Genomic DNA, 24913 nt, shown 5'->3' with positions numbered 1-24913 from the left:
CTTTGTATTAAAGTAAAAATGATAAAAATTCACACTAGTATAAATAGTTTAGGTCAGAGGTCTTCAACTTTTTTCAGGTCAAGGACCCCCAAACTGATGAAGAGATTAAATAGGGACCCCCTACCTACTAAACCTATTAAACTCAGCTTTTTGATATTTATAAATATACATTATTATTATCATTTTGCGTTCAATATTAAGCTATTCAAACATTGCACATACATCTTCACTGGGGACTGGATGGGCTTTCTTTAAATTTGTGGGGAAAATTCTTAAAAATATATATATATAAAAAATGTCCGATTAACCAAAGGTTTTGCGACCCCCTGCCATACCTCCACGGACCCCCTAGGGGTCCTGGCCCCCCCTGTTGAACACCTTTTGTTTTAGGTTATCCTCAAAACAAAAAGGTTCTGGTTTCTTGCGTGTAAATCTGCCAATGATTTTAAAAGCAGCTTGTTTTATTCTCCTAAACCTAATAATGCCAAACATTTTCTGCTTTGAGGAGGTTCAACCGGATATATTTGAATTTTTAACTTGCAAAATAACTAAAATGACAGCTTCACTTCATCTTGCGTCAATTGGTTGATTAATTAATCAACCAAACATTGCAGCTTCTTCTATTAGGAGAAATTAGAAGCTGGTTGTGGAGTGCAGCTGCTTTCTATCTCGGACTTCTTAAAGTGCTGCCGGTGAAGAAATTTCAAAGTCTGCCTCCTCTACAGTGAATATCTCTTAAATGTCAAAAGAAAATGGTGCATTTAGAGGAAAGAGAGGCTCTTGAGATTTGATAGCCCCCAAGACCTCCTTGCTTTTAAGCAAAAACATTGTTACAATGCAGTTTTTTATCCCGGTGAAATGACCAAGTAATAATTTGATTATGAAATACCTTTTCAGACTCGATGTAATGAAACATAAACGTGCCAGTGCTCCGTAAAAACACCCAAGTGGTTCTAAAGGTAAATGAAAGAATGAAATACTTCCAACTTATTTTTATTCATTCAGATTAAATAATTAGTAGCAACACTCATTATATCTTACTTCCTACTGTTGGACAATTTTCTCAAGAAGAGAGCCACGGGATGTTTATACAAACACACAATTAAAGACCCTAAATTAACCAGAAAATATAGATGTTTGTTGCTCGTTCCTTTTGTGCTCTCTTTGCCCAGAAGCCTGTGTAAAATACTAGTACTGTGTTTGTGTGACTGCAGCCATGTTAGTGTTAATTAACATTTCCCCAAGAGCCCTCTGAAGCTATTGTTGGTGACTTTTGACTATTTCCTTCTAAAGGCTTTTTAGGGGTGAAGTGAGACCTCTGGGACTGACACATAACAAGAAGAAGAAGAAAAAAAAAAACATCTCACTCAAAACAGACTTAATAGCTCCATTGACATCCTCATGGGTGCAGGTTGACCTGCTTGGCAGTATTTTAAGAAGAAATAATGACCGGACACGCGGTTGCTTCTTCGCCATCTTCGCCGCAGAGGATCTGGTGATGAGAGAGCTCAGCTACTCCAAGATAAGGAGTTAAATACAGCTAATGACCTGCAACGTGGACAATAAATGTTGAAAAAGTTAATCACTGAGGTCCCATAGTGACAGAAATAACAATTGTCCTTGGCAGAGTATTATCAACCGTGGCTAAGCTAATATTAGCCTCACGAGTTCCTGGCTTGAAACTAAAGCGCTGGCTTGTTTTCAAATTAAAAGGTGCTAAATATGATCTCGCTAGCTACTTATCACGCTGACTGAAGCTAAAGCTGCATGTTCTAGTACAAGTGTTAACGTCTTCACTCCCTGCTGGAGATGTGTAAAGAATTAAGTGGACGCTTGTATTGTTAGCTTTTCTTAGCTTTTCTACTCGGACAGAAACACAGAGGTTAGGTTTCCCTCAAATCAGCGTTAGGAAACAGTGATGATCTGCAGGTGTGACGTCTTCCACCTCAAACACGTTCTGCTCTTTCATTTTAAATAATTGCATTGGCTGTTTTTTGTTTTGCAAGTTTGCCGTCTAGGATTCTGGCAAGCGGCAGCAGCGGTGTTGAGCGCCGAGTGCCTGGGAGAAGCTGAGGGTTCAGTAGGTGGGGGAGGGCCTGCGGTGTCCACAGCTGGATAGCATGGCAGAGGTTTTAAATGTCAGCGTTGAAGAGGGATGCGGCTGCCATTTGGCCTGACAAGCTGCATGCCAAGGGACTGGCAGCGGGATGCAGGGGCAGGGTGCTCCAGGTCCCGGCCGCAGAGCTCTCACCTTCTGCCATTTATCATGCGGCTACTTGCCTAGCGCATCTGGCACCTAGGCACCGACAGCAGCAGGGAAAGCCCTTGCTGCAGGCTAACCAGTGGCCCGTGGTAATCTTTTTAACATCGAAAACAAAATTAGGGCAGCGGTATTTGCTTGACTACATTTAACTCAGATCATCTTATGGCCGAGGCATCAGAGAAGTTCGCTTCCTGTAAGAATATTATACATGTTCCTCTTGATGTGCCGATTGGTAATTTTCTTAAAGCGCCGCTATTGCAGTCCGCGCTAGCTGTGAGCCGGTCGATTCATTTCTGCTCAGTGTGCGCACAATACGGCAACCGCTTTGCTCGCAGTAAACGCAATCAACTGTCACATCGTCTTTTATTGACTTTAATTGACTGTAATTGTGAATCCCGCTGTAACTGCTAGTTACTTTCTGCATGGCAAGGTCAACTAAATAGCTTGATGAGCTGTTATGGCCTTTTTACATGATGACCTTGACTCGGGAGGGTGTGCGAACGTCTTCCGTCTGCGGCGATAAAGCATGAGACGGAACCGGGGGCCGCTAAGTAGCTTTTACAACATTTAACGGTTGCGCTTTAAAGGCCTGGAAATATTTAGATGTGTGAAATGACACATGGTCTATATTTGTTTTTTCTGCGTCTCACCTCTCAGATCTCCCGACATGTAAGCTGCTCGAACTCAAAATATGATTAGTGTGCATTAAATATTCATACACTCGTTTTACAACTGTGAAATCTACAGCGTGGATCCGCAAAGTGTCGACTCTTGATGAGGAACGATGTTTTCAGATTTGCGATATTAGATTAAAGGTAATTCTGTGGGTTTTGGAGAGGAGAATATTCTTCACAATCAATTGAAATAATGCAGAGACATGTGGGTTTTATATAATATGTGGAATTTAGATGAAAGAAACCAAACTATGATGTTTAGCTAATAAATGTTAATCTGGCGGCGTTCTTAGTTTAATTAGACCCTTTAGCCACAAATCGAAGGCATTCCTGTAATGTGTAATATGCTTTGCCTTTCATCCCAAAGTATGATGCAATCATTGCAAGTCAGACTCTGGTGTGAAGGTAAAAAAGCAGCAGTGAACATCACTATGAACCGGAGACGCCCCCCGCTGTGACGGGATTCTCGCTTCGCACATCACAGATATGTTCATGTGTTACGTGGCGGCCGACGAGCCTATTTGCGTTCACGAGTGGGCTCGTCCTGTCAGGCGTTAGTGGCAAATGCGCAGATGTACCTAACGCCCTGCGTGGTGCAGGTGCATACACCTGCACAAAAAAAAAAAAAAAATAGGACTTCCAGCTCACGAACAGTAGCTGCTGACGATCAAAGCTCGGATCATTTACAATTTCAGCGGAGGGAAGCTGCTGAAAAAACGAACGCAGTTGGATCTATGCAGCTTGAATATATACAGCGTGTCGTGCGCAGTGATTATTCTGGTTCTAGATAAATACTTGAGAGTAGTTGGATTTGTCTCATAACTCGTCCAAAAGCGAGAACAATTAAAATGTCAAAGATGACAAATAGATGAAACTAATGTCTCCCACTTCTGGGGCTAATCTGTGTAATTCTGAGGAAGAAGAATAAACTCTTAACAGCTTCATCAACATGAAGAACTAATAGAAGGAATTACATTTTATTATTGGAAACAACAAAAGACGAAGGGATCTTGGCGAGCCATGTCCACGAACACATGCAATCACGTGTCTGTCACTATTCATTACATTATTCACTTTGAAAGAGAAAGGAAAAAAAAAAGACACCATCACAGCTACACTAAAAGCCATACAGTGTAATTATGTTTGTGGGTGAAAATAGGCTGGATTGATTATATGCATTTACAATAATGAGCCGTCAATGTGTGATTGCGTTACAGAGCCATCAAAATCTTGACATAAATCGTAATTAATTCAGCCTTCAGAATTTCTTATCAGCCGCACTTTGTGTTGTTGTCAGAGGTTGTGGCGGGGGAGCGGTGGAAGAGCCGCAAACAGGCGGACGAGGCCGCGCTACAGCTGTGGCGGCGGCCTCATTAGGGATTCACAGAGGTTTCTTTTTGCAGAGCGGCGCTGCCCGGTTTGGCTCGAGGGCAGACTACTCTTATGAAGCTGCAGGAGCTGTGAGACAGACAGGGAGGCCGTGTGGCAGGCCGGTGTCAGCTCTGTTTCGTGCAGAGGATTGCGTCGCCGCGCGAGTCCCTCCCCCCTCCCCACTCCCCCAATGCTCTCCCCCAGCTGATTGGTGTGGCTTCATTAGCATGGGCCGCGGCTCCTCCGATTAGCAGTAATTAAAGAGAGAAATCAGAGCGCTTGCCTTCAGTCCAGACACAGCCAGTGCCTGTCAGAAGTGATCGCTGTGGAACAGATCTAGCGTTTCTGGCCGCCTGCCACTCCACGACGGCCCCCACCTCACCCCCTCACCCCCTCACCCCCCTCCCCCGTTCGTCCCTATAGTCACAGCGAGTCTGGCGAAGAGGTATGGGCCTTCTGTGCCAAGTTACCCCCAGAGTAACCCCCGGGGTTACACAGGCACACACGCCTCTCTCCCCCCATCGGGCGCACGCTGGGCCGGGGGTTGTCATGGTGATAACAAGGGAAAAATGTTTAATGAAGACGCTGATGAGAATTTATGAGGCTGCGGCCGCATTTACGGGGATGCGACCCTTAGCCCATCACGCGCTGCCTCCTGTGGCTCTACATCTATATCTTCACTTACACAAGTTGTAGATGATCATCGGGGCATATGCTCCGGCAGGACGACTCAGCGTGATGCAAAATCCGCCGGCACCGAGGTGCGGTTACGGAGACGTGGGCGCGCGGCGTCGGCTGTCCAAATAACTTAATCCAGCGCGATCTGAAATGTATATTGTTTTCGTTTAAGAATAATTATCTACTAATGTCTTGAGAGTTATTTTCATAGGGGCAATTTGGACACAGATTGTATTAGGGAGTCTGCATATGATGAATGAAATTCAATTTAGCTGTTTTCAGACAGGCGAAATGAAAAAGATGTGACTATATAAAAAAAAAAAAAAAAAAAAAAAAAAAGCCGAGGCTGGGTGTCCAAACAGTTCCATCTCCTGCCAGTGCCCCCCAACACCACTACTGACCAATAGCGTCGTGGCTGGCGTTTCACTTGGGATGCTTGTCCTGGTTTACTTCTTGCTTTGTTTGCTCTGTCTCCGCTCTACGAGGCGCGCGGATGCCATTAAACAAACAGGCCCAGGGTCTCATTGAAGCTACAGGCTTTTTGCTTGGTGCACCATATTCAGCAGCACTTGAGAACATGCCAGATTTGATTCAGTTCAAGTGCACGGACGACCTTAGTGTGAACACTTGTTTAACCCTGGCTGGATTGCAGCCCTTTGCACACACACACACACACACACACACACACACACAGTCAAAAGCTGTTCAGTACATTTCCCACAGCTGCACACAACATTAAAAGCTCCACATGCATACATTTCATACTGCATTAGAGTACCAAACCAAGAGCCGCCGACAGTTTACGGGAACAAATCTGTACAACTAAATGAAATGTAATACAAGGACGAGGCCGCTCAGAATTAAATCGAAATGGTCATACAAATGCTCCGCCACATTCTGCTTGTAAATTCTCGCCCGGACTCGTTCCTGAGACATTTCCGACTGCACAGGCAGCAACCCTTTCTGTGACCTGCTCAAGTTGCAAAGTCGCAAGGTCGACGCTGGGTCGCCATCGAAAAGCAATTTACAAATGTCAGCGCTGACTAGAAAAAAAAGCAGAAAAATGTGAACATTGTGTTTGTTTTTGATTTTGGTTTTATGTTACAACGAACCGCGCTCTTATTTGGTTGTATCCGTCACATGAGACTGTAGTGGAGGGTGTGCACGTGACGTCACAGCAAGCAAAGACAGTTGAGCATGGAGATTAGCAGCGTTAGTTTGAATCATAGGCTTTAATAGCGTCTAAAATGTAAAATTAATTTTAAAAAAATGGAGCTTTTGTGTGATTGACTGCACCAGCAGATTTGAAAAGCATGAAAAGATATATCCAAAGAAAAGAGAGGAATCCATCATTGTCGAGTCCAATTGTCCTTAATTTGTTTTGATAATCCACATTTTTCCCGGTCTCTCTGTATTTACTGATACATTTCACCATGTTTTTGCCACTCAGGCGCCATAATATAATGTAATATAATAAGATAATATAAGTGTCATTAATCATCATATGTTCTTTTTGTCTCTCCCCTCTGACTACTGGACATACAGTGTGTAAAAAAGCTAAAATAAGGTCCAACGGCTCAAACTAATAGATCAGACAAGTTTTCCAAATATGCATTAAGATGCACCTCCTTCGCGCCAACACCTGTGCTTTGAGTCATGGGTGGGAAGCTTTTTATTTAAGTCTTCGGACAATCGGATTCAGAACCTCTGAGCTACGATGAAGCAGTTACAGAGAAACACAGTGTGTCATGCAGACTCAGGTGTGGAGAGGAGGCATCCCACTGAACCCACGAAGTCACTCTGCGCTCTCCTCTGAACACTTCTCTTTGTCCCTTTACTGTCAGTCTCAGTATCAGAGTCTCCCAGCCCACTAAGTCTCTTGTGACTGGGGTTTCAATTATGAATGCTACCTTTGACTACCTCTGTTATTCTGCGGCAGCCCACATATCCCTGCCTGCCACCACTCATGTGTGACTTGATGTATTGTCTCACTGTTTTCCCCCCCTTTCAAAATTAATTGCAGTTTTATCTCCTTCCAAGATAAAAAAAAAAAAAAGAAAAAGAAAAAAGCCTGCTGAGAACACAATAGTCTAAAAGTAGTGTGGATTCTATTCAAACAAAACAATTAAAACCTTAGTGTTTTCCTCGCAGTTTCTGACTGTGGATGATTTTTTAATGCTGGTTCTTCTTTTATCTTTCCGCACAATATAGTGAAGTATTACCTTCCATTACCTGTCCTGATTGGGTTCTGTTTTAACCCGCTCGGATCGCACTGCCCGGACCCGGACGTTTTATTTGGTGCCTAATGACTTTTCACCTACGCTGCTGTAATTTTCCCTCATCAGAAACTCATTTCATCTCAACAATGATTCTTGACATTGTGACTAAAGCAAATCTGCCCGTAATTTACTCAGTGTCAGAGTCACAGTGCAAACATCTTCGCCGATGCCGAGGTGATTTTTTGGTCTGTTTGGCGACTCCCATTAATTAATTTTGGTTGGCATTTTAACATTACCCCTGTCAGACTTGTTGCTGTTGTCAATACAGCTGCAGGTAGGACGGATCATTTATGTCAGCTACGACCTGTTGGGAGTTTAAAGCTGCTCTTTAACCAAATTAAGGAAAAAGTAAGTCAGCTCAAATTTTTTGCGAAAACACTTGACAGCTTTGTCTCGTCGGGAAATAACTAATCTGCTATTGACGGAAAAGATCAGAGCTTAAATTTAAAGCTGCGCTTCGGCTTAAGAGACCATTCATGCAGATTTAGCCAATCATAGCTTAGCAACCGTAACTAGACATGGCAGGTCTGTTAAAGCGGCGTACGCGCAGCTGCATTCAGAGCCATGTCTTAAGAGTTGGGAGGGCTGCCTCGTAAGAGAATACACAAATGAATAAGTTCAGGAATGGATAAAATTTTGATGTTTTTATTAGCATGTTGGAAAAACTACCAATTATCATTTTACTGAACTGGGCGATTTGGACTTATTGCGTAACAGACGTCCCCGTGCAACATGTTTGAGGCGCATGTAGGATGTTTAGATTCTGATCCGTCAGTCGGTGCAGTAAGGAGAGCATCTTATTATTCATTCTGCAGCGTGGCGCAGAGCCAAAACATACAGTCAGAGTCGTAAAGAACCATCTACAGCCACGAGAAGAACAATAAGTCCGGGAACAGATGGTTTGGCCCCCACAGATTTCTGATTTTAACATTACGGGGTCCGTCTGGGATTCAATCAAGAGACGGAATAAAATCCACGGAAGAAATATGGCGAGTTCTCCGAGATGGTTGGAACAACCTACCTGTATCTTGAAAAAAGTGATTCGGTGCAGCTCTAAACGATCACTTACTGATCTACTGATTATTTTTTCAATTAGTCAATCAACCTGTTTTCTGTAATAATTAACTGGACTTCTCTATCAAACTTTTATTCAAAACGTTTACACATAATCATAGTGGTGTATTTTAGAACAATATCTATGAATAACGAACCACTTAACTACTGTTCGACAAAAACCTTTTTTTTTTATTGCATGTAGATCTAATTAGGAAAAACGTGCTCTTTCCTATATTGTGTGATTAAAGATTAAACAGTGATTTAACTTCTGGGTGCTGATTCCAACTGGAAATATTAACTAACTAACGGTTTCTTACACCCACGTACGTAGTAGGAGTGAAATGAAATCCACGTTGTTTAGTTGTACAGGTAGGAAACAAACGCTTCCATACATTTCTTCCACTTTTGACGTTCAGGTTGCTGGTAGATTATGGCGTCCCTAGCAACGGGAGAAAACATGAATGGGGACGGGCTTAAAAACGACCATGTAGTTATGCACTGTGGTAATAAGTGATCAGTGAACTCATAACAATTGCAACAATTGCACAAATATGTAGTGATTTCATATTCTGGGATATGACGCGACAACACAAGAGTACATTGTTGTGCATGCATGTGTGTGTGTGTGTGTGTGTGTGTGGGTTTGCCTCCCTACTTTAAATATAGTCAGGATGACAGGCATAGCATTTACCTTGATGTTTACTGCTTTGAACTACTTGGCATGGGCAAAGCCTGTACCGGGATCCACATAAGAAAGAGGCCTATTTGAACAAGCTCATCTGGGGAAAATACCAGAATGACAAGGCTGACACACACACACACACGCACACACACGCACACACACACACACACACACACACACACACAGGCTTTGAATGATTCCTCTCTGAGCAGATGATGAGCATGAGACACAGCAATTCAGATGTTTCAAGTAAAAACCAGAAATGGGACCTTTTTGTGTCTTTGAACGTCATCCATTAGGAAACATGGTGTTTCTCTCTCTCTCTCTCTCCCTCACACACACACACACACACACACACACACACACAGTGCATGCACACACAATGCATTTAAGACTTTCACCTCACTGTCAAGTTTCTGCACCTTAAGTGATGTTTAAAAGGGGAGTTCAGACAAGAGAGCAATGTGTCACCTTTCATATTTTACCTCTGCATAAGTGCTAGTTTGTGTCTGGCAGGCAAAATCAAGCTGCAGCAACTAACAATACACCAAAATGACATCGACGTGTGTGTGAAACCAAACTTTGCCTTCACATTAATGCTTCTCTTTCCATTATAAATGTAATAGACTAAGATAAATCAAGCATTTAAATAAATAAAAAAACAGACAAGGCGAGATATCTTCCCACATCTTGTAACATCACTTCGGCAGCGACGACAACAGCTGGTGGATCTCCAAAAAAGAAAGAAAGGCAGAAAGGGAGAAAACACCCAAATGCATTCTGTTTTGCATACATTCCTCTCCGCGCTACAGTTCCAAGCTAATCCTCCAACACCTTCCCAAATTGAGCTGCTCCAACCGCCTTGCTCAGATATTATTATGAATAATTTATTGCGCCCCATTTCAAAGAGCCGAGCAGACATCACCAACTATATTTGGTGTAACAGTATAACACATTATAAGTCTGCAGGTACACATTGCAGCTGTTGGCTGCGCCGCGCGGCGCTTCACTGTAAATGACATTAGCTCCTCATTGATGTCATTGTGTCATGATTGGTATATACACCAGCGCGTGCACCGACGGCGCGCTACCTCCCCCTTTTTTCGTTTGCGAGCCGCCTTCCTGTTCTGTTTGCCCAAATACGAGCGTGAATGTATCCAGGCGAAGGTCTCCAGCTAGTGCACATACACGCCGGGATGAATTATGGATGTGTGTTTTTGCGAGAAACCTCCACCAACACCTGTGTGTGGGTTCGCGTTGCACACGCAGGGACAGACATGTAAATATACCCAAAACCTCCTGCAGCCTGTAATAAGTTATTGTCTCTTCATCCCTTTTTCTGGACTCACACACACACACACACACACACAAAGCATCTGCCACCTCAGGTAGTGCACTTGATCCTGACATTTGTTTAACATTCCTCATCCCGCTCTCCCAGCGACACGGCGAAGCGTCGCGTACCTCTTTCTGCCATTGTTTAAACACCGCACGCCGCTTCTCCATCTTTTTTTTTTTTTTTATCATTAGAAACCTGAAATGTGTCATGAAGGCAAACACGCGGAGCGGCGACAGCAGAGCAGGAGGACAGATAAGCCTTGCAGGACTCCTCACGCCGACTGCACGAACACGTGTTACCCCGAGGAAGTACCAGCAACCGGAGGAAACACGCAGGCATGACAGCGTCTGCGAATATCACTAGTGACCACGAGAGCGACTCCGGCGCGTTCCCCGAATTTGACTTGCTCGCAGGTTCTTGCGAGAGTGAATCGATGCACGTCAAACCTCCCTGGTGTGATAACCATTAGCGCTGGCCTCGCTGGGGGAAGTGACAGGAGTTGTGAAGTCATACTGCGCAGTGCGTAGTAGATGAAATGTGTGAAAATGTGTCCATTTACGCAGAGTTAAAGTAAAGGAAAACAACAGGTGCCAAAGTCAGGCTTTCCTTCAAAGAGGAGGTAGAGAAAGAGCCCCGGCTGGACGTTTTTTCGATCCGCCGCCGCGGTGTCAGGAGAATATTCTCGTTCGGATGACTGCGGGTTTAGACGGGGCTGACAGGTGGGTGACCGGGGGTGTATCATATGAAAAAAGAGGAAACTCTTCCAGATCACCGGAGAACAGGATGGATATGATCGTATGGTTGACTTAATGTGAGGACTGATTTTCTGGGGATTAACTTCAGGGGCCGCAGTTTATTTCTTACCAGTAATAAAAACCCACTCACTGGTGGCCACCAGGTCTCCCACCATGCATTACTTCTGCATCCGCCCTGCATTAGTGCAACAGCGAGCACAGCAGAAGGAATGCGTGAGAGAGGACGGCGCAAGGTGGAAATTTGCGTCTGAAACTGTTACGATATATCAGGATATAACAACGCAATACGCCGACAATTTCAGTTTTGCCGGATGCTATGAAAATTTTTTTTGCACGAGCCTTCAGATTTCCCCTCCGCCGGCCGCCCGGCTGGTCTCCTTTTTGAAGGTGGGGTGGCGTCCGATGCGGCCGCGGACCCAGGCTGGACAGCGGGCTCGTTTTTTTTGTTCTCCCCTTCACATTTGCCAACTCCAGCTGTCACACCGAGGGACAATAGAGGAGAGGAGGGGGTGCTCTCTGAATGGAAAAAATAAACTGGAGAGCCCCCCGTCACACAGCCCCCCTCCCCACGACTCGTCATCTGCATTTGACAGGACCCCCGTTCTCCTCTCTTCACCGCCCCTTTTCTTTGGCTTTCTCCTTTTCTCTCCTTGTGCTCTCCATAATCCCCCTTTCTCTCTCCCTCTCTCCCTGCTAAGTGCAGCTGTTGCTCTCCATTGGATCAGTTTTTTTTTTTTTTTTCCGGGCTGATTGCTAATTAGGATAGCATTTTAGTGAGTTTTATCTCTACAATTTGTTAAACTTGCAATTTTCCACTCTTTTTTTTCTTTATTCTGGCAGATCTAAGGAGGTGGCGGGAAAAAAATACTTTACGCACAATCCACTTTAGGCGTGAGATTTTTATTTATTTTTTTCAGAATATACCCAATCTCCAATGCAGCATTCATATAGTTTACAACTACTGTACTGTGTGGTAGCCTCTTATTACAGCGCTCACTTAAGCTTTGAATGTAAAAGCCTACTTTGAAGAATAGACTGCCCCATCTCCCTTATTCTGCTCACATAACTGAATCCCTGGGAGAGGGAGCAGAGGAAAGGGAGAGCCTGAGAAAACAGCAATTCACACACCAAACACAGAGACCCCTAGTAGCTCAACAAATGAGTGACTAGCCCTATGTCCATTCATATCGCCCCTCGGCCCGCAAGCCTATTAGCCAGGCATCGCTCCTTGAACATTCACTGTCGACAACATGTGGAGGCATCGCTATAGCAACCAGTGGATATGACATGTGCAATGGACGGGGACTCCTGAGCTGCTGAATATAAGGAGGGGCTCAGCCTTAACTAAATGATCGCAAAAAAACCAACCCCACCACCTCCCCGTCTCTTTTCATTGGCACAGAGGCGCTGAAAGGACTCACTAGTGGGGCTTCTGCACATTCTTCCGAGCCTCGGAAAATCAGGCGGGCATATCCCACATTCTTCTCCCTTTTCTTATTCTCTCCGGCTCTCCTTTTTTTTTTTTTTTATTCTTCTTTTTCTTCATCTACGTGTTGAAGCCGCGGTCTTTTGTTGGCGCTGGGGGGACGCATGGGACCCTCGCGGAGGGAACTTTTTTTTTTTTTGGGGGAGAAGCGGACTGAGTGGGCGGCCGGGACGCACAAACGCTTCTTGGAGCTGCGGCGGGCGTCAGTGGTTATCCGTGCTCTCTGGAATACAAGACGCAGCGTCCTCCGTTCACTGCGAAATGTGCGCTCAGCCCCGCCACATGGATTCGGGTAATTATCTCTCGCCTCGGAACGTGTGTCCCGTCCTGTTTTGTGCCGTTGTGATTGTGCAAGGTTTAATGCGTCAAATGCGTAAAAAAAAAAAAAAAAAAAAAAAGGCACCTTAAAGGCTCGCCCGTGCAAACTTGCGCTGAAAGCTGGTTTACCGATGTGAATACAAATGATTAGGGGAATATTTTAGCAGCTCGTGGTTCATGGTCATATTTTATTTTGGCATTTCTGTGCGATCCTTTGCTAAAAAAATCTCCGTAAACCTGATGGGGGGAAAAAAAATAACAGATCACCGGAAACATGCTTTGCAGTACAGATAATATGATCGTACTCTTATTGAAACATTCCGAGTAAAACTGGGTCTCGACTCTGGTGCTTTGCTGTGAGCACATCTGGCTGCAGGGAACAAAGTTTCTGTGCAGGTTGATGGAGCCCGGCAACTCTTAAACCTCTGAGATCTGAAAGCTGCTAAATCTCCCTTTGCATAAATTATTCTGTTTTTTATCATGTGTGTAGTTAAAAAGCAAAACAAAAAAAAAACGATTTTATCCATTTCCAAAAAACGTGGTTAAGGACTAAACGGACGTTCTAATTTTACTCTGCAGTTTTAGGAGACTTTGTTCATTTTTAAGAATTATTTTGAGACTTTTTAGGGTTTTATAAATTTGTCAGAAAAATAGAGCTCAGAATTTCCATCATTTTTGTTTTTGCAATTTTTTTTTTTTTTTAGAGAGCATTTGGTTTTGCCAGTAAAATAGCAGCTCTTTAGTGTTGCACTAAGGCAAAATAGTGTGATTTTATTTAGTTCATCTCTGGTCCTCGCTCTCATTTTGTTGCATGGTCTCTGCTTGTGATGTGTCTGCTTTCGTACCTCTAAGAAATTTGAAATAATCCTTTTTTTTTTTAAAGAAAATAAATAAATAAATAAAAATAAAACAAGGCCTTGATTTAAGGTTGGTGAGTGTTGGCAGCCTTGTGTTTGGGAGGATTTTCTTCTTGTACTTCTTGAATGCTTTGTGCAGTGAGTGAATGGATGACCAGCCGCCCCGACACCACCTCTCTGCCTGACCTTCGCTCTTATCATTTGAATAATCCAGATCACCGAAATCCATCTGCCCCTTGTCTCCTCTCAGATTGTCTAATTCATCAGACAGGGGCCATATGAATAGGAGAGAGAGGCAGAAGGAGACAGTCTTACCAGTTTGGATAATTATACTCAGGAGATATGAATAAAATATTTTGCGTTTTTTTTAAGACGTATATATAAATAAATAATATTTCTTGGAGGGAAAACATGGAATTCTTTATTTTATGATAGTTGGGATTAAATTCAAAAGCAACATAATTAAACCTCAGACTAAAATCACATTATTTTGTAAGTTCTCCTCGTAGATTTAATTTTTGTTTTTTGTTAAATAAGCATACAGAAGCTGCTTTCAGTCGTAGCGGTCTAATTGGTTAGATTTTTAGTAAAACTCCAATTATGGCGAAATAAAACGACTGCAAACACAAATAAATAAATAAATATAAAGCCGATAAGGCTTGGGGACAAACCTCTACAGGCCCATGAAGGTAATTCTTAGCCTGTCTCCTCCCTGTTCCTCCTCTTTTCTTTCTTTCTCTCCTCTGGTTTCCTTCCAACACGATTACCGCCTTCAAACACTCTTTTATGCTTGCATTGCATTTCAAGCTTGTTTGCTCCCACTGTGGAAACGCTTTTTTATTCATTTCAAGGTGTCCACGTGAATAATTTCAAGAGGAGCTCCTGATTGTAAAGAACCACCTATTTGATTTACTTGATAATGCAGGGTTTTTTTTAATTCTTTTTTTTTTTTTTTTCCAAAACAAAGGGAGGATTTTAAGCTTGGATCTGTCAGGATTAAAACCAGGAGCCACTTTGGTTTCACACTCTTGAATCAAGACCAATGTTTCATTTTATGTCTGTGCTGCTAAATATGTTGAATACACGTCTTTATTTCAATTATTGATTATAGTAATCCACAAAATGAAAATAGTTAATGTCTTAATGTGGCTTTATATCGATTTAATCACTGAAGAGCAAAAAAAAAAAAAGAAGAAACGAGTCAGTGAATGCATCTCCCCTCTGCATCTGTATCTGAGCCTCTTCAAACATCTCTGTTGTTGTCTAACCTCTTAATGCTTGATTGAAACTACACGCTCGGGCCATTGCAATTGCAATCAACAGCCACTGTCGTCAGGCCCAACACAGTAATCGAACAGACCCCGAGCATCCGCACAACCGCTAAAACATTGGCAATTACGAGCCACAAGGTCAAACCGCATTGTTACTGGTCTGAGGTGAAGTGTCTTGTTTTGAAAATGGTATAACAAGATGTAGCCATCCTTCAGTCGGCCCATTAGACCCCTCAGGCTAAATGTCAGAGCTCTACCATTTTTTTTTTTTTTTTTTTCCCTTGGTGTAGATTTGATTCACTCCACCCATCAATCATTCAATATTGCATGCAGACAATTAGGAGCCTGCTGATGTATTTGTGCACTGTTATTGATATTGCCCTTTTGGAGATGTATAGCAATTGGCATGTGAGCAGCTGGTGAAATTAGATCAAAATCTGCGGAGGGCTGGCTTTTTACTGAAACCCCGCGTTTTTTTTTTTTTTTACGTCAATCACTGGCGACAGTAAGGATGATTTATGTGTAAAGTGAATTGCGCTCTCTCCCTGTCTTTGAGACCCAAACGCAAAAAAAAAAAAAAAAAAAAGGCGACTTGATGGGATGTTTCATGCAGTCAGCAAAGAAAATCGTATTAGCAGCTACATGTTAGGTATCTTTAATTATCTCTCCCAATTATTGCCCCTAATTATCACTGTTACGCTCTCGAAATATTATGTATCAGTGAGGCCTGCGGGGAATTTGTCATTACTGTAAATGGTCACAAGTGGACCAATTATCAACACGTAGGCTACTGATAAAAATCTCCTAGATGATGCATTAAAAGCTATAGTGATGCAAATGCACCTTGTGTATGTGGACGTTTGTTATTGAACCGGTGCTGGACGTGTGAAGGTCCAGTCTGGGCCGCTTGTGTCTCATCAGTCCTGCTAGCCATTAGCTGTGCAGCTTGGGCCAGGGCCTAATCCAGTCAAACTCAGGACCAGAGGAGCTAATTAAACACAAGCTTTTAGTATCCCAACCTCCTGTCGCTGCACAGTGCCAGGCCGCCCCATGCCAGCACTAAATGGGGTTGTAAATATCTATAGTGGGGCACAGTGTGGAGACAGCGCTGGACAGGGGCTGGTAATAGGGGTTGACTGAGCTTGAATGCATATTATAAGGCCAGTGTTAGAGCTGTCTAATGAGCGGGGCTAGTCAGACAGTGGAGGTGGGTGGAAGGAAAGAGCAGGAGAGGAAGTGGAGGTGGATGAGGAAGTGCTCGCGGCGCCGTTGTGTCCACTTTTGTTTGTGTTTTTTTTTTTTTTTTAAACTGGAAAGTCAACACGAGCCTTCAAGTGAAAATTGATGCACTGCAGAGCCGATATGGCGGTTGCTGTAAATCAAAAAACGACCACATCAATCTGGAGGAAGACGGAGGGGCATCCTTTACTGCTCTGACAGCGTGTTTTGTCTCTTGTTTGTGTGTGTCCTCCAGAGGGGCAGCCTGACCCAGATCCCCGTGGTGAAGGAGACCAGGGTGGAGTCGGGCCAGTTCCTGCTGCTCTCCGTCCTCTGCATGCTCTTCATCCTGGTGGCGCTGGCCGTGTCCGCCACGTTCTTCTGCGTGCGCCAGCGCTCGCACCTCCGCATGAAGGAGAAGCTGGCCAGCCTGGGGACTGACACCAGCACCGATGCCACCGCAACCTATCAGGTTAGACCTGCCTCCTCGCTGTGAGCCAATCAGAGGCCGGGACACCCAGAATGTGCTCTGCCATTGGAGGAACACGCGCTCTTTTTTTTTTGGATACGGTTGGATTATCCAATTGGTTTGTGAGAGTGTGTAAATGTTGGAGTGATTTTCTTGCACCTGCCCTTGGGATGGTTTTTCATGTTGATTTTTTAATATTTTTTATCCCACTCGTCATTTATTATACGGAGCAATGGTCTTGTGTACATTTATATCATTTTTTTTCATTTCCAGCTCATTGCTCCAATAGATGGTTGCCTCACCCTGTTATATGATGCTTACCCTGCGATGAGGAGTCTGTGTGTGTGAAACAGGGACCGGCCGCCACCGTGACCTATTCCCTCTGTTCCTCCAGGGCAGCGGGCAGTCTGGGCTGTATTGATTTTCAGCGTTGGGGCTCAGCTGCGCCCAGCGTGGTACTCAGAACACGTTTATCTGCATGTCGCGTTAACATTTTCAATATTTAATCAGGTTTTCACAGAGCTGCTCCCAAAAGCTGGAGGTGTTACAGTGGCGGGCTCAGAGGCAATGCCAAATAATGATAAAAAAAAAAACTCTTATCTTCTTTACCGTTTGTATTGTCTGACGCATGACACGCGACGCTCGTTCTTTCTCATTATGCCTTTAGGATTGGGTCCATATGGGCGTGTGCTCCTCTGTGCTTGACGGAGGGAGTTGTTTAAGGAGAGCTGTCTGCAGCGTTATTGCAAGATGGCAGCACAGACTGTAGACTTTATTCCCTCCTGAGGCCCGTTTTCATTCTTATTAGTAGTCTGAAAGAAGGGGCTGACAGGGAAGCTGTAATCCCACGACCTGTGCTCCTCTCTGGGCTGCATCTGCCTCTCCTCTGGCCCTTCCTGGCACTAACTGCATCTCCCCGCCTTCTTCTGGGACAATTTTTCAGCACCGCTATAGCGCAGCGCTTTGCAGGAAGATGTTGAGAAGTGGGATGAATTATGAGGTGGACCTGGATAGTGCCCTGAGGCCAAGGCCCAGGGCACTGCTTCATGGCTCTAATCATTAAAGTTTGACGGTGGAAAAGCTGATCCAAGACCAGGGCTTAGAGGGGCCCTGTGCTCCAGAGGGAAATATCACTCTGATTCATCATGAGATAGCATGTGCTTTCACAAGGCATTTTCTCTGGCCCGCCGTGCCCTCGCTGTTATTAATTGACTATGGAAATGAATTCTGAGGCGATGGCTGCTACGCCTCCCAAAATGAAACACAATGGGGTTTACTGATTAGGAATTTAACACAGAAATACGAAGAGAGACCACACCTCGTAGAGGGAGGCCGACCAAATGCGTAAGATTCCACAGAAACGATGCCTCTTTTTCATTTCGTGTTCTAGATAATGCCTAGTCTTCGAAATCTCGATGCCTCCTCTCTGCACCGAGGCATTATGGGAGAAAAGCTGAGTCATTAGGAGGAGTGTATCCTTCGTAGGAGTGGGCCTTTTTTTTTTTGCAAGTCTCTGGAGAAAAGAAACTTGAGATATCAATCAAAACAGAAAATTATACTTTACGATTGCAGCAATGCATTTTGAGCCCCGGTTCCACGCATTTACAGTGAAACTCCTGTTTGATTGATGAGTTAATTCTCCTCCTGTGTGTTTATCTTGGCAAAAAAACTTTTTAAATAAGAGTAGCTTTGGCTTCACAGTGCTTGAGTTCACAGAACGATTGTGCGGTGATTATGTGCACGTTTTTTTCCCCCAACTAAAAGATTCATTCCTCAACAATAAAGACGGTCGTTGTGTGGCAGGAAGGTGTGACATGCTGAATTTATTCTGTAAGTCATGTAGGGCTCCTCAACCATGTATTTTTGACATAATTAGTATAAGCTCCATAATCCACGAGGATAAGCCATTAATCTACAGACAAGTGAGGACAGATCGAGTCAGGCGAGATACAGGATTTTACAGGATGCATTCACAGCCTCTAACAGGGAGGATGAGCACGTAAAAAAAATACATAAAACTGTTGTTATGTGCGCGCAAAGGAGATCAAACGTGAAAGGCTCTCTCTCCATCACCCGGTCCTCCAACGTCGTCTCCTCTGATCCCCAGGAGCTGTGTCGCCAACGCATGGCGATACGAACGTCGGAGCGCGTGGAGCGGCCGGAGACGCTGCGCCACTCTCGTCTCAACAGCGTGTCGTCTCAGTTCAGCGACGGCCCCGCCGCCAGCCCGTCCACCCGCAGCAGCACCTCCTCCTGGTGCGAGGAGCCCGTGCCGTCCAACATGGACATCTCCACGGGTCACATGATACTGGTAAGGAGATCCGGGAACGACGGTAGAGCTGCGGTGATCTCCCGTGTCGAGGGGAGGAGAGAGGAGGTGGAAGACGCGGAAGTGGGTTGAGATGTGGTTTGTTGTCGGGGCCCTGGGAGAGCGTTTGTGGTTCGCAGCGGTGGTTTCGGCTGAACGACCGCGGCGCCTCGTCATGTCTCATTAATGCCCACTTAGGTGGGGTTAAGTCCGGGGGAAAACTCGAAACGCTGATCCGCCTCCAAACATGTGGTACTTGTGCACTTTACTGGAGAATTTGGGCTTAAAAATAAAATGTGTCATATCCAGACTCCACATGTTGCAGATGAAGATGTGTATAAAGTAGCAAGACAGCTTAAAGGGTGACATGATTAGACATTAACATGACAAAACTGGGCTGAATCTTTTATATAATGAACAGATCTCGAGAAATACAGCTCAATAAACACATTTTTATGGAATTAACTGACTCTTCTAAGCACTGACATAGTCAGATATCTAGTAAATATACATCATACTTTAAAAGCGTTTCCAAATAAGTTAGGCCCTGAAAACCAACAGCTTTATTTCTCTCTGTTCATCTGTTCCCCCCATTCCCTTCAGAGCTCGGTTATCTTTGTTTTCTTCCATCACTCTTCCCGCAGTTTCCTCCCTCCTGCTTTATCTCGACTCTGTCGTCTTCATTCTTTCCCCCCTCCAACTTCTTCCGCCTTCCACTGTGTCATTTTCTCCCTTTATCGCTCTCTCCTGCTTCTCTCCTGTCTGTCATTTCCATCCTTTACTCGTGCTGCCACGGCGAAAATAAGGCAGACATTGTTTTGTGTGATGAGAGCAGCACAGCAGAGGTGTAATATTCAGATTGTTATTTGGATGTTGGTTGTTTTTTTTATTTATTTATTTATTTATTTATTTTCCTGGAATTTTTCCCCTAATTTAAAAAGCTTTTGGTCGCAACACTTCCACAAACACACAATGGATTGTTTTAATTTCGCACAACTTTCGCTTCATTCATTTGAAACAAGCTTGATAAAAGAGATGGATAGATGCCTTGCAGTGTTTCCATTAATGGAGAGAGCATTCATCACACTGCATGTCTAGCTTTTATATTGGGAGGCTGTAATGAATGAGAGTGAATCTGAGTAATGCCTTGTATTGGTGGTAATAGATGGGTTTTGTTGCACTCGTCAAGGCTTGTTTGTGAAGCCCCTTTTGAAAACATTGACAATAGAAAAGCATTTAGCCCTGCAAATAACAAAAGAGCCACCGTGAATCATTTCTAGGAGCTGTTATTATTAGCCCCAGCTTCTTCACAGCGGCGATGCAGGCATTACAATGCAGAAAGGTAAAACACTCGGGGACCTTTACTTCTCTTTCATGCCGTGATTGACATGGAGATGTCCTATAGGGGGCTCTTCTTTAAAATTCCACCACCATCTCACATGAAACCATGTGTGAGATTGCCTTGTTATCACTGATCTCAGGCCTATATTTTCCCATCTTTGCTATCCTCTCCTCTCATCTCCCCTCTGCTGCTCTTTGGAGTTCACACCGTGTGGAGAAGAATGATGAATACCCATCTTTCCAAAGCACTCGTGCTGGGTGTCCCTTTTTTTTTTTTTTTTTGGAGGCCCAATCACCTCACAATGTTGCGTCCCACTGCGCGACCCAACCTCAAGACTTATAAAGTCTTGCATAACGACTCCCAACTTCAGAGCTGAAATTGGATGCGTCTGCGCGCTGAGTCATCTGCAGACAGTGTTTTTAGATTTCCTATCTTTGTTTTTTGCCAGTTTCAGCAGCGCAAGTGTTCATTCTGTCCACAGAATTATTAAAAGCATCTGAAATAATTACCAGATTCGCAACAAAGCATGCGGTTTGCAGAAGTGCTACAATGCCAAGTCCTTTCAGCACCATGGACAGCACTCTTTTTTTTTTTTATGTTTTTATATATAGCCACCACACAAACGCAGTTCATTCTCCTGCTGAGCACAAACAGGGTCAAAACGTTGATACAGTCGCTGCAGTGTTGCCTTAGCTTAATCACCTCTCCCCTGGAAAACGGGGGGGAAAAAAAAGAAAAATCAATAATTAAGTTGCTTGAGGCTCTTTATCATTATGTGGAGTAGTTATGGTCCTTTTTTTTCTTCCTTTTTTTAAATGATGAATTATTTTTTCAACAGGAAAACAGACCAGAGCGAAGGAAAATAGCCGCTGACTCGCTCGGCGTGTTCTGCCCTCGGTGACCTTTTACTTGGAGTTTTAAAAATTTAGTTTGTGAGCAAAAAAAAAAAAAAAAAAAAAAAAATGCAATTTGCCGTCCCATTTAAGGCGACACATTGTGTTCTTGTCATTCTGCTATTATTAGTCACACAAATCACAGCACCTATTAACACGCTTTTGCACGTCTCACGGCTGTTTATCATATCATAAAGCCCCCCCCCCACCCCCGCACTAACTGTTACAGGTATTGTTCGTTTTAATTTGACAGCAGAGCTTGACAGTAATGTGTTACCTGTTGTGTCTGGCTCCCCTGGTTGTCCCTTCATCCTGATTTCACCCAGCACCCTCTGCTGCCGAGGAGACTGCTTAGGAAGGATTAGACATTGTTTCCTTGACACCCAGGCCTCCCATCCCAACCCTCTGATTGGCAGACATAATCCCCCCATTCACTAAACCTTCGTTACCCTGTCTCTGGAATACGCCATGGTCCACTGCTCCCCCCCTAGAAAACGGGAGGGCTTGATAAGGGCCCCGCTGGCTGCATTGCATTAAGCTTTTCGAAAAATATGAATTTGGAATGCAATCGATTCAGGGCATCGTTTGAATAGAATGGGATGCAATTCAGAGTGGATATATCAAGTACATGGAGATGTAATATTGGTAGGGGAGGTGGAATGCTGTCAGGCTGGCAAGCAGAGAGCACTTGTACCGGGTGACAAGAGCATAGTGGTGACAGGCTCTGTCAAGTGGCCATAATGGCATGCTGTCATTTTCCTGGGAAGACAGCACTGTGTGTTTGTGTGGGCAATGACACAACTCCACACATGCAAATCTACCCGTGTTGCCTGCCATTCGAAATGATAACTAGATTTATATATATATATATATATTATTTTCGGCTACGGTTGAAAGTGTAACAGTGCAGATCTACAGTAATGTGTCAGATGTATCATGGTATGTCATCATGCAGCTGCATTGATTACAAAAGTAGCTTTTTTTCTTTATTTCTTTCTCATTGCGGCGTCTGAGACCCCAGTTGCACCTCTGCTACCACATCTAACAATGAACTTTGATTTCCATTGTCTGCAGGATTTTGTAATGTTCTTCTGAGTCACTTAATGACATTTGCAGGAGACGTTTGAATTCACGAGCCATCAAAGTGTAATTGCCTATTATGCGTTGGACAAGCTTATTTGTGATTATCATCTTGGTGGGAATTGTATATGTATTCTGCGAAGGCCTGGGTTTCCCCTCTTGACAGACAGACGGACAGCGAATGAGTCGGCTGGAACAATGGCGCGTCACCTCTCTGCCTCTTCCCACCTATGCCGCTTTTAATACGGGATAAAAACGCAGAACATCTGGGTATCACTTTCATTGTATTAGCCAGCTGATCCCTGACATCAGTTTATGAGTCTGTAATCTTGTGTCTCGCACAATAGCGGACTAAACCATTTAACCCCGTCGGGAAGGGGGTGGTGGTGGTGGTGGTTGGGGGGGGGGGGGGGGCATGATGATACAGGAGAGAAAGCGAAACACGCTAAAAAAGACTCGTCTTGCCAGCTACAGCCTCTAAGCTCCACAAGACTTGCCCTGGTTTGGGAGAACACACACACACACACACACACACACACACACACACACACACACACACACACACACACACACACACACAGGCCTTTTCCCCTCCCCCTTCTCTTTTTTCCATCTTTGTCTCTCTAGCGAATTAAATTTTGTCTTCTCCCAGCGACAGCTTAAATGCAGACAATCTTATCAGCGGCTGTGCAAGCAGTGAGGGACGTGATTGAAACACCCCTGAAGTATTTCCAATGCAGACAAACCTTTCAGGAGTCTTAATTGTGTGTGTGTTTTGTTTCTTCTCGGTCGAAACCTGTACACACAAACCCGCACAAAGGCGGCGGCAACGGCGGCGGCGGCATTAGCGCACCTTCCCCACCTAGATCTTCAGCAGCCTCCTCTTCACTCGGTTGTTAACGCTGTACAGCAGCTTAGGACAGTAATGCGCCATGACAGCTGATCATAGCTTAAAGGAGAGCTGCCTTGTTGTTGTTGTTGTTGTTGGGTTTAGTGTTTTGCTCTAGTTTATTTACTGGTTTTAAAAAAAAAAAAATTACAATGAGCTATTACAAGAAACCCTTAGAAGATTAATTGTTGTAGGCATCTTAATAAATCCACATTTGTTCCTCTCGCAGCCACGTTTTGAGATGAATTTGTGTGTGTCCCTTTGCCCGGTGCTGGCTCGCTGTTTGAAATGGTGGCTGAGGTGGTGTCTGTTTCCTCTAGTCGTACATGGAGGACCACTTGAAGAACAAGAACCGTCTGGAGCGCGAGTGGGAGGCGCTGTGCTCCTACCAGGCAGAGCCCAGCGTCTGCAGCGTGGGCCAAGGCGAGCAGAACTCCAAGAGGAACCGCTCCGACGCCGTGGTCGTGTGTGAGTCCAACTCAGATGTCTGTTCAGTTTGGGTTGTTTTTTTTTTTTTTTTTTGTTTTTTTTTTTGCAAAAATGTTCCCACCGTTCACGAGACCCCGAATGACACTGAGGTCATGCGTCTCCATCATGGATGTGTTTGGGAACAGATGCTCCAAAGAGGCACATAAAACCAGTGGGGTAAACATGCCAAAACAACACTAGACAAAATATGCTTCCAAAATGGACAAACGAGCAGGGTTCTGAAGAAGCCAAGGAGCTTTTCGCTTAATTTCATTTTTCCTGAGAGCAGTGAAGGTCATTAATGAGCAAATTAATGAGCCAATTCTTTCAAACTTTTTCTTGGATGATATAAACCAAGGTCAGAGGGTATGTTATTGTTTTGTGGTAACTACAGAATGGACAGTTCTCTGTTCATTAAGACCTACAAACAAATTTTAGGGTAAAATGAGCATTGTCGTTCCATTCATGCATTTAAATTAAATTAATATTGATGTATTTGAAGAAACTAGCTCCATATCTAGCCCTTATTCCATGAGGATTTTTAAACTGGGACAATGTATTTTAGCATTATTACCCTTTTTATGCTATTATTTGCATATTTACATCATTTTTCAACATTTTGAATCAGTTAACAAGCAATGCAAGGGCCACAAACCCCTGAATTTGAGCATTAGCTCACACAAGTTAAACATCAGTGAGAAATGTTTGTGTTTACTTCTGCGTGAAGTAGTTAAATTAAAAGTAATGTGAAATATCTCTGGTTTTCACTTAACATGTGCAGTGTGGTGAAGCTTTACAGGCATAGCAACAGTAACTAGCAACAGTAACTAGGCAGGTGTTGGTCACATGGTTCCGTGCACCAATCAGGATTGAGCTCCGTTTGAATCTCGTGGCAGTTGGTTGACGGTCAGATGTGGCCACGCCCACAGAGACCCCATGAGCCTTTGGACGTGTCCTGTTTTATACACAGATATGACAAAATGTTTTTTTCATGGGCTTTAATTTAAATAAAATCCATTCAAGAAGACAGCTGAGCTTTAGCTTGTTTAGAAAAAGCACACACATCACTACTTCCAGACTTCTTGTTTGTTATTTTCCTTCGCTTGGTACATTCCTCAGCGAAGGTGAAGCGATTCAGGACTTTAGAACAGTGTGCGAGCGCATGATGAAAGTCTGGTGAAATTGCAGTCCCTGCAGTCATTTCAGTTTCATATTCC

At 44.0% G+C, this 24913-nt stretch overlaps 1 protein-coding gene across 1 annotated transcript in view; it reads left to right on the top strand.

Moving 5' to 3' along the window:
* ptprn2 (protein tyrosine phosphatase receptor type N2) overlaps positions 1-24913 on the top strand; it is a 124349-nt gene that overhangs the window by 83114 nt on the left and 16322 nt on the right. The window contains exons 12-14 of the mRNA XM_047568048.1: positions 16504-16719; positions 18824-19027; positions 23549-23696. Of these exons, the coding sequence (XP_047424004.1) occupies positions 16504-16719; positions 18824-19027; positions 23549-23696 (568 nt within the window). The remainder of the gene's footprint in view (positions 1-16503; positions 16720-18823; positions 19028-23548; positions 23697-24913) is intronic.

Source organism: Mugil cephalus, chromosome 18 (assembly GCF_022458985.1).
Source record: "Mugil cephalus isolate CIBA_MC_2020 chromosome 18, CIBA_Mcephalus_1.1, whole genome shotgun sequence".
Taxonomy (NCBI): domain Eukaryota; kingdom Metazoa; phylum Chordata; class Actinopteri; order Mugiliformes; family Mugilidae; genus Mugil; species Mugil cephalus.
This window is presented reverse-complemented; position numbering and strand designations above follow the sequence as displayed.